At 41.0% G+C, this 10683-nt stretch overlaps 1 protein-coding gene and 1 non-coding gene across 2 annotated transcripts; one reads left to right on the top strand and one right to left on the bottom strand.

Moving 5' to 3' along the window:
• Nucleotides 1-7418: 7418 nt before the first annotated feature.
• Nucleotides 7419-7491, top strand: TRNAK-CUU (transfer RNA lysine (anticodon CUU)). The gene has a single exon. It is a non-coding gene; the product is annotated as a tRNA-Lys (tRNA).
• A 121-nt stretch (nucleotides 7492-7612) lies between these two features.
• LOC127332454 (uncharacterized) lies at nucleotides 7613-9620 on the bottom strand. Its single transcript, XM_051358751.2, has 3 exons — nucleotides 9420-9620; nucleotides 8994-9123; nucleotides 7613-8307 (listed from the first exon to the last, which is right to left on the bottom strand). Exons 1-3 carry the CDS (start codon nucleotides 9610-9612, stop codon nucleotides 7740-7742), a joined length of 891 nt encoding a protein of 296 aa, XP_051214711.1. The 5' UTR covers nucleotides 9613-9620; the 3' UTR covers nucleotides 7613-7739.
• Nucleotides 9621-10683: the final 1063 nt, after the last annotated feature.

The following is a 10683-nucleotide window of genomic DNA, read 5'->3' as shown; positions in this document are numbered from 1 at the left end:
AGTACTTTCTTGGATTCGAGATCAAGCAAATGCTTCAAGGCACATTCATCAATCAAGCAAAGTACATTCAAGATATGCTCAAGCGCTTTGATATGAAGGGAGCCAAGAGTATTGGAACCCCGATGCACTTGAAGTGTCAACTCACCCTCGAACAGACCGGCAAGGCGGTGGACCCCAAGCTCTACCGTTCCATGATAGGTTCGCTTGTTTACCTTTGTGCTTCCGTCAGGACATCATGTTGAGTGTTGGTATGTGCGCATGGTTTCAAGCAAATCCGAAAGAAACGTTGGGACTCAAAGTACAAAGTGTGTAGTCCAGGAAGCAATTTTCCCCACAAGGGTGGCTCGAGGGTTATATCGAACTCTCGGGGAACTGAGTAAAGAGATATCTCTCCCTCTCTTCTTCTAGCAATCCTGCAAAGTAAATAAAGCCTTGTGTCCCCAACTAGACCGTGTGGTTGTCAAGCACAAGGTTTCACTTAAGTAAATAAAATACAAGAAGTAATAAAACAAGTAAAACTAGATAAAATAAAGTAACTAAGTAAAAAAAAGTAAAAGGGTTGATTGTTTTTGGGGTTTTGGATGCAAATAGTAAAAATAATTTTTTTTGTATTTTCGGATTAAAATAGTGCAGTAGATAGTAAGCAAGATAAAAGCAATATAAAGGTTTTCTTATGATAAAAAGTGGACCGGGGTTTCATTATTCTCTCTTTTAAGTTGTAGTGGACAATAGCAATTCATCAATGAGATATGAAGATGCAAAATGATAACATGTGAAAGATACGCATTCATATGGGCATCACGTCCTAACATAGAGATGATGCAACACATCTCTCTTATACTCCACAAGAAAGGGAAAGCTCCATGCAATCTTGTATTAAGAATTAACAGAGCATAGCCATAAGTACTTTGACATGATGTTTGAATATCAAAACATGCTACCTTGAACAAACAAGATCATCACTTTTGTCACGTGATGAACATAGCACATGCATTCACTATATCCCTAGTGTGGTAGCAAAAAGAAAAGGCAAAACCATAATAGATCATGAATGTCACTATTCAATCATTAAAACCACGCTACTCCATCTAATACACACATCACCTTACACACGCTCTTGCATAAAAGTTGGATCAGAACAAATACTTAAGAACAGGGTACATAATATGCATCTATCAATACATCTTGCACATAATATGATCCGATCTCATAGCATAATATCATACAATAAGGATCCACCACATAGGTATTACAAATATGACCATAATCATGTAGGGCAGCTCATATGTCACTAAGAACTATGAAGAACATGAGAGAAATAGATCAAGCTACTGTCACAAACCCGTAGTCCAGAGGTGGACTACTCCCCCTTGAGCACGGTGATGATGATGAAGACGTTGGAGAAGGTGGTGATCCCTCCGGCGGTGATCTCGACGGAGTTTTCCCCTCCAATCTCCTACTGCAGCCTCTGTTTTCGTGTTTTTGTCTTCTGTGGCGCTCTCCTCTCGAGAACTCTTTGGGGCCATATATTTATTGATTTCTAGGTCAAAAGACGTCGGTGGGCGAAAGAGTCAAGTGATTTGGACGATCAACGGCCGAAAGAATCTGGGTGGCACGCCCTACATGTCTGGGCGCGCCACTTGGTATCTTTTGGGCCTCAGGCCCATCCAGGTATGCTTCCAGGTCGATCCCAGGGTGCTTCTCCCGATGAAAAATGATGCTCCAAAAATCCTAGGTCAATTTGACTCCGTATAGGCCTCTGAAAGTGGAAAATACACAAAATAGGGAATTCCTGTTCTACGGAGTTATAAACCATATAAAGGGGATCATTGGTAAATCCCCATAAATCAATGTAAGACATGGTATTATCATCATATATGTTGCAAATATGTGCAAATTCAATATGATAAAGGACAAAGTTCATGTATGCATTTTACATGCATCAATCGGTTTGAGTTATCTGCGGTAATACGTGGAGGTGAAAGTTCTTGAGTTGATTTCTTCAGGTGCTTGTACCCGAAGTTTATTTCTCTTGGGTATTTGGACGCTAGAAGGTTTTGTGGCTTAGTGGTGTTCTTGGAGCCTCCAATTAAGTTGTAGAGATTCCTCAAGCGTGAGGCCTTCGTGGAGATTTCTTGGGAGCCTCCAATTAAGTGGTGGAGATTGCCCCGACCTTGTACAGTTTTGGTGACACCCTCAAGGTTCAATAGTGGATCGAGAACTTCCCTTTTGGTGGGAATGCTCGAGGAGAATACGGTGAGGCCTTTGTGGCATTTGGGGTGCTTTAGCCTCCACACCGCTCCAATAGAGAGTACCACTCACAAGAGTGGGAAGTTCGGGATACATTGTCGTCTCCACATGGCTCGATTTTTATTTGAAGGGTAAACAATGGGGAAAATCCCACTGCAATTTTTATTATTTAATATAATATAAAGCACAAAGAAAAGTCATTATACTAGAGGTATAAAGATCAAAACAAAGAAAAAGAACTAGTACAAAACAAAAAGGAACTAAACTAAACTAAGCTGAGAGCTGTACACTTGTGATTGTAGCCATTCTCTGAAAGAATCTGCATTTTTTTTCTTCATTCTGAGTTGAATCGTTCCTAGCTCATTATTGTATATAGTCTTCCAACTCTGAAAACTTGGCGTTTGATTCTTGAAGTTTTTGTTGTTTCTTACAATCCAAATCCCCCAAGGAGCTAATATGATAATTTCCATAGCAAAAGGAGCATTAAGCTTATTCTTGACATCATAGAACCTCGCATCCATTACTGATAGTTGTGTAGTGTTCTCTGGGGACAAATAAGGTCCCAGCATAACTCTGCAAATGGGCAAGTCCAAAAAAGATGTACCAAAGTTTCTCCTTGATTGCATTGTAAAGTGGCACAGGAGTATGATGGTAAAATGAAGTGTTTCCTTGCCAAGAGATTTCTTGTATTCAATCTATCCAATAGCAGCAACCAGAATAAAATTTGTGTTTTGCTTGACATGAGGACTTCCAAACCCAAGAAAAAATTTCAGGAGTGTGTGTCTAACCAATCATGACATTACAAGCATTCTTTGTTGAGAATTGGTTATTTCCCCAAATGTATCTCCAAGAATCCTTATTTCTAGCTTGAGCAGTTACCAAAGCATTAGAGCAAAGCTCCTAAAGTTTTTCAAATTCTTGGAAAGCCTGCTGAGATTAGGGAAGATGAAACATGTCTTGTAGAAACTCTTGAGATATGACATCGATCGATTATTTATATACTCGAGCTCTTTACTTTGGAAGGGACTTCGTGTTTGAAGTTAGATATCTATCGCATAGTTCTTTTCTTGCTTAGCATAAGTTATTGGTGCACATATATAGGTGAACCCTAGTTATATAGGTTTTGTGCTTGATAAATTAACCGCTAGTTTTATTCCGCATTTATTCAAGCCATTATCGTGAAAGTTCTGAACCACCTATTCACCCCCCCCCCCCTCCCCTCCTCAAGGCGGTATCCGTGTCCTTTCAACCTTGGTCAACACTTGATTTTCTTCTTCTTTCAACCTTGCCACCAACAAATGGTTCAAGTGATTTCTTCTAACAAGAGATCACTTGAATACATAAAGGGACTTCTTCCACTTGCAAAACCTCAAGTTGTTCTGTAGAATTATCATCTTGTAATTCCTCTTGTAAGAATGAATTTTTAGCATCTACCTGTTCAAGCTCAAAATCATGCACAGTAACACTAGTGAGTAAAGTGCAAACTAAATTGTTACATCAGAGAAAAAATACCTCACTAAAATTAATTATGGAATCTCAGTGTAAGCTAAATTAGTTTTAGCAATAATATACCATATATTTTGCACAAGTCGTAGCCTCCGAAGACAAAACAAAACTTATGGAGAAATTCACAAACAATAACGATAATAAAGACAAATATTTATAAAGGAGAAATTTGAAGAAATATAGAAAGAGTCGAGAATTTGAAAACTATATAAGTTCATTGAAAATAGGGGATAGTTAAATGAAAGAATAATATTTGATGAAAAACTAAAATTTATTATAACATTGGCAATATCTGATAAAATTCATTTGTTAATCATTCTGTTAGACATACGGAAAAAAAACAGATTAAACTTAGATCACGCCACAATTTAAAGTACACGGTTTTAACAGGGGAGTGGCCTATAGTTCATTTGGCACTGGAGTTAAAGGACGAAACTAGATTAGGATGTTGTTGATTAACCAAGAATGGTTGTTGCCCAGAAATTCTCGACACTTTTCAGCAGAAGCAAGTCATCCAATGACGAGAATTTTTTTTGTTAGGGACTAATCATCTATTGCAAGCCAACTGTAAGCACATTAAGAAAAAAGATTTAAGCACAATCTGCTTGAATTAGACCTTATCATTACACCAACCACTTCTGCAGAAATGGAGCGGATGACAAGGTCATCTCAAGGACACACTACTGGGAGTCTGGGACCCGCCCCTTTCATAGATGAGAAATCAGTAAACAAAGACATCAAATTGTATAATAATAAAAAGTGAATTAGTCATAGGAGGAACTAGACACTACATAATAATAATAGTAGAAGCGAGACCTTGGCGTGAAAATTCCAGAGATTCGAACTCTGGTCGTTGGGGTGCGCCACTGCGACCCCAACCACTGGGCTATGCCCACATCCTCAAATTGTATAATTAATCATTTAATTTTTTTTGTTTGCGCAGCGGCCACATCTAGTATACTTAATCTTCAGGTTTGCACTTTCTGATGATTGGAACCGGTTTCAGCAGGCTGTCAGCATTCGGCAAATAATCGATCATGCTTCTTTGTCCGCAGATTAATATATCCAAGGACATAAAGGGAACTGACTGAGATTTCAGCTCTCAAGCTGTACATATCAAAATTTATTATGACCATCATGATTGCGTAGCTAGAAGATAGCAGATTATTTAGTGACTCAGATGTGGAAAAGTAAAGAAGAAAAGGATGATACTATATTTATTTTTTGAAACATAGAAGAGGTTGCTACTCTGGTCGTAAGAAATCAGAGCGTACTCTAGGTGTGTAATGGTGCTCTATGGTCAATTGATTGCCACACAAAATCACAGCTACCTAAACCATTATTATGATGTAACGCAAAACGAGCCAGATTTCGCTCATTAAGCAAGTTAAGCAAAGCACCAATCCTCCAGTTGAGACGTCTCTAGTTTGCAATTTTCTTATACCACGATGATGTGGTTGTTGAAATTCAAAAAGACAATTATTAGTATTTCTCAATAGCTATTGGATCAGAACGGTGAAGAAGTTGTACATTTGTTTGTATGGAAGAGAGCAAATCAGTCCACCTGGATGCAGTTGTGGCGTTATTATTGGGAGGGCCTATTCTCCGCTTTAAGCGGGAGGGAGCGTGGCTCCGCTTAAAGGAATTTAAACTGGGCCAGGCCCATTTATTCTATCGCTTCTCCCTGTCTGTTTCGTACGTGAAACGTGAGTTGCATAGTTCTGGGTTTTCAAATCCATACAAATTCAGAACGAAACAAAATTCAAAATCTATACAAATACTAAACAAAAAATTCAAAACCAAACGATTTTCAAGCGAACAATTTTCAAAAATTTCAAGTTTAAAAAATGTTCAAATATAAAAATAGTTCAAACTAAAAAAAATGTTCAGATTTGGAAATGTTTAAATTAAAATAAATAAATGTTCAAATTTAAAATTTTGAAAAAGTTCAATTTTATAAAATGTTCAAATATGAAAATAGTTCAAACTGGAAAAATGTTCAGAATTGAAAATATTTAAAATAAAAATTGTTCAAACATAAAAATCGTTCAAATTCAAAAAAGTTCAAATCTAAAAAAGTTCAAATTCAAAAAAAATCAAAATTTGAAAAGTTCAGGAAAAACCGAACGACAAAAACAGAGACGAAAAAACCAACAAAACGAAACGAAAAACCAGACGGAAACAAGAAAACTGACGAAAAAACAAAGGAAAACCTCAGCCCTCGCTAATGGGCCGGCCCATGCCTATCCCGCTCTGAGCGGAGCGCCAGATAGCGCCCACTATGAGCGGGGAATAGGTTTCGCCGTTATTATTGGCATGTTTGCCTTTTGCTCTGTTTCTTGGCTTTTCTGATAAGTGGCAGTGGTTGAGCTATCTTCATGGGCTGGACTTTTTTTCCCGTTTGAGCCCAATGAAATGGAGATTGAATACTGGCCTAGTATATCCGCCTTTAGTAAATGTATGGGTGCATTTTTTTTGCGAATTCAGTGAGTTTTATTAATTACTTGGCAGTATAACAATCACTTGTAGAATGTCACGAGAAAACCTAGGTCATAATTAATCTAGAGGCATCTCCTCATATCAACACTAGCTTGTTTAGCACATCGATGAACAGCTTGATTAGCTTCACACCCAATAAAACAAATGCTACACTTGATCTCTCTAATTTCTTGATAGATATCCCTAATCTTAAATCTATCATCAGCTTCATGACACATGCCTACAACCTCCTTCGCATCACTTTCAATGATAACATTTGTATATCCCTCAACCCACGCCCCCACCTCACCCCACCAAAACTGGTACATGTCAACCTTCGTTAAAATTTTGGGCCAAGCTCCACGTCAAAAAATAAAGTTAGGTGAGGTATTGCAGGGTTCTCTCAATCCCTGAAATCAGCATCCTATACTTAATGATCTAGGTCAATTCTAACTCTATGCCTCATTGGTGCATCAGGAAAAGGTTCACCCCGACCGAGATTATTCACTAGTCTCACTTATTATATGGGTCAACATGTCATATCCTCCTTTTATCCCCGATCTCCCTCTAAAAATGCTACACAGATTCAAGGACAGACCACCCAAGATAGACGACGATCTCAGGCACCTCATTCTCAAGACTAACTAACCAATGTACACCTTCATGGCCTTCGCCGTTACCACCTATCTGGCCTTGCCAACACCGGCAACGCCTCCTTCGCCCATGGTGTGTCTTCCTACTTGAGATTCGAGAAGAATGTCTACGTGGACATCCATCATCACTTTCCTCCGCTTCCACTCCCACACACAAAATTTGTATAGATGAGGGGGCGATTTGGCAGAGATAGAGAGTAGAGAGATATGGCATGTGGATCCGCGTAGTCAGTGAGCAAAACCTATTAGGGGTCATTCTTTTTGCGGTGCATCAAACATGTATAGGATTATAATTGATTGGGATAAGTCAATACATGGTGCCAATTTCGGGGACTAGAAGTTGAGATTTTGATTACGACTGGCACCATGATCTTAGGATTTAAAACAGATTCATGTGAATCGTATTATGTTGTTCATTTTCATAATTTATTTTGCATTGGTGTCTATTTTGGGTCTTCCACTTGCTGCCCAGCCCTCGCTTGTGTTATTTGATTCAATAGATAGAGAAATGTACGTACAAATGTAACAACAGCCCGTCTAGCTCAGTTGGTAGAGCGCAAGGCTCTTAACCTTGTGGTCGTGGGTTCGAGCCCCACGGTGGGCGATTGTTTTTTTTCCCATTTTGCTACTTTTTTACTCTCTCCCTGTCTCCCAGAGTCTATTTCTCCATACAGCTCCTAGTAGTTTGTGCACAGGATGTGAGCTGAAACCAGGCACTTCGTTGTAATTTACAGCGCGTACGCTCTTGAATGAATTATTCACGTCCTTCGTGATGTGATGACACTGAAGCAACTGGTGCCATCGACGAGCTAAACGAACACATTCATTTTCCCAGGCTCGGAAACGAATGGATCAAAGCCACGGCAATTCGAAGTCTCCGAGCGACGGCACTCCACCATGGCTCTCGACGTCTCCGAGTCCCAGCAGCTCCTCAAGGTCATCAGACTGATCAGTTCCACAAGCACCGAACAGACCATGATCACCCGCTGCCTCCAAGCCGTCAGCACCACCGCGCCACGGGCTGAACAGGAATCCCAGCTCGATCCCGTCCAAATCGAGGTCGATCGACAGGTCGTCTACAGCGAAATCTTGCTGCCCTTCAGCCGGTGTCGTCTCTTCAGTTGCCGCGTTCTCCAGTGGAAGGTCGTGACCTGCTGCTGCCATCACCGTGGTGCACCGCAGCGCCTTGGTCCGGATCGGGCTGCTCGTGTCCGGTGGCGCTGCACCCTCAGGTGGGGGCGGCGACGCCGGCTTCGACGAAGCGACGGCCTGCAGGCTGTTGGAGCAGCCGCTGTGGTTGTTCCCTTGCGGCGGCGGCGGCGGCGGCGGCAGCATTACCTTCTTGCTGAGGGTGGTGTTCCAGTAGTTCTTGATCTCATTGTCTGTTCGCCCCGGCAGCCGCCCCGCGATCAGCGACCACCTGCCACGGCCCAAAGCTAGTTAATCACGCCACACTTGCACCTCTTGATTACTAGCAAATACTAGCTGCCTTATTTACTTGCACCTGACAAGGTTAGCTGAAACTTAGCATATGTGGCAGGGCAGTGCCACATCTGGGGTGGCATTTCATGCTGGATCAAAGTGGTTGTGCATGCATGCATGAATGCGTGTTTCTTGTAGCTGCCTGTCATCATCAACTTTGCTGACCGAATAACTCCTTTTACCTCTTCAGGTTAGAGACACTAGACTGACATCCAGAGATTTGTTCTTGGTGCCACGACGCGCCCAATTCAGCAACGGATAGTGCTGACTAATTTGGATAATACTGGCACAAGTGCCCATGATAACTGGATCCTAATTAAGTACGGTATCTGCTGGCCTACTTTAGGGAAAAATTGAAAAAGAAATTCCAACAAAAAAGCCTAGCATGCCCTTGGTGCTCACGAATAGTTTCATCAAACAACTGTGTGACATATTAGTAATCCTACACAGAAACACCAACTTGTATGTACTTGCATGTGTATCGATCTTTGCTCACTTTGCACTTGCACGAGTACTAGGAATTTGGAAATGCAAGTGTAAATAAGCAAACAACAATGCTACTTGATTTACGGACTGACATTCCATTCCACACTACAAATGGAAGAATACAGCAGAAATGTGGACCTGTTGCCGAGGAGCCTGTGGAGCCTGACGATCAGATCCTCTTCGTCGTCGGAGATGTTGCCTCTCTTGATCCCCGGCCGGAGGTAGTTCAGCCATCGCAGCCGGCAGCTCTTCCCGCAGCGATTCAGCCCTGCATCCGACATTTGAAGCGCCGTCAACACAAACAGCCATCTCGATCGTCATGCTTTGCCTGTACGGTAAACCAATGATCTCTCTCGCCGTTTTCTGTTTTTGTTTTTGAAATGGGGTCTCTCTCGTGTTTCAATCACCTGGCTTCTTCAACCTCTCTGTTTCAGCTAGAGCTTCTTATGCTAGCGGAGCTACCAGACAGAATTAGATCAACATACAGTAAATTGGATGCTTAACTGACAAATGTATGTCGGGAGAGGGCGAGGAAGATTTAGAGGGGACGGTGGTGTGACTGACCAGCTCGCTTGGGGAGGCTTCCCCATTTCCCCTCGCCGTGCTTGTTGATGTAGGACACCAGGATGTCGTCCTCCATTGCTGTCCATGCCCCTCTGTTCAGGCCCTCCTTGGAGCAGCATGGCTTCCTCCCCATATCCTCTGTCTTTCTCCCACTGTGTGCATGCGTCTGACAGAGAAGCTCTCTGCTCGTCATGTATATGTAAGGTATTTCTAGACGGGGCTATTTGAAGGTTAGATGGGGTTTGTGTACACGAAACCGTACGGGTTTAACAGAGCAGTAATCAGGGGTGCACTGGCTAACAGTTTATTTAATTTCTGTACTGGACCATGGCACTGTGGCATATTTTGTACCGAGATACGCAACAAAACCTCTTGTGACCACCTATGGTCTTGACAACCTGTGTAGCCAGCATCAGAAAATGCACTCATCTGACAAGAGGGGGAGTTTCTTTTTAAAATCCAATGCCCAGTGTATGCTTGAGATATCCAATGTTTATTTGTACTTATTTTCGAGTGAGCATTTGGTGCACATGAGCACTAGTGCTCTCAGTTTTTTAAATATTAAAAAAATTATGTATCTATGTTTCAAAAAATCATCACATTTATTCCATGAATACACATATATGTTCCGAATACTCGTGAGAAGTTTCGCTAGAAGTTGCATTGTATTTTGAGCTACAGGAAAAAAAACAAATTTGTGGGTACGTATAGGGACGTATATCTGTCAGAAATTTGTCTTTTTTGTATAGCTCAAAATATAATATATTTTTCTCCAAAAGTTTTACTGTATCTTCGGAATATTTATATGTATGTAGGTATTTAATTTCAATTTTTTGAAATTTAAATAATATGATTTTATAGCACAAGGAGCACTGGTGCTCATGTGCTACAGACACTTTTTGCTTACTTCCATAGTTTAGTCACAGAAGGATGATGGAACCGACAAAATTTATTCACCTAAAAATAAAATATCATGGTGTGTCATGCTGAGGTACCACAAAGCAGGGGCGTACCCAGAAGGGTGGTCGGGTGGGCTGTGGCCCACCCTGGTTTTTTAGAAAACGTTTTACATTTAGTCATTTAGCAATTTTTTATCACACATGAGCGGTAAAAATTAGAAATTAGAGGTGTGTGTCCATCCTTAGGTATTTTTGTGCGTCCGCCACTGCACCACTGCCACAAAGCGCAAACTACACTTAAGGTGAAAATGACAATTCTAACCTTTGGTAGAAAATTCAGTCAGAAATTACCCTCTTCGGAAAAA

This window comes from Lolium perenne, chromosome 4 (genome assembly GCF_019359855.2).
Source record: "Lolium perenne isolate Kyuss_39 chromosome 4, Kyuss_2.0, whole genome shotgun sequence".
Lineage (NCBI taxonomy): Eukaryota > Viridiplantae > Streptophyta > Magnoliopsida > Poales > Poaceae > Lolium > Lolium perenne.
Note: the sequence above shows the minus strand (reverse complement) of the source record. Positions and strands in the feature narration are given on the sequence as shown.

Bases quoted from the DNA above. Each gene is read 5' to 3' on its own strand.
- LOC127332454 (XM_051358751.2), bottom strand. From the start codon at position 9,612: ATGACGAGCAGAGAGCTTCTCTGTCAGACGCATGCACACAGTGGGAGA. The intron at 9,124-9,419 runs GTCAGTCACACC...TGTCGGATGCAG, and splicing joins AAGCCTCCCCAAGCGAGCTG to GGCTGAATCGCTGCGGGAAG. The intron at 8,308-8,993 runs GTCCACATTTCT...GGGCCGTGGCAG, and splicing joins CACAGGCTCCTCGGCAACAG to GTGGTCGCTGATCGCGGGGC.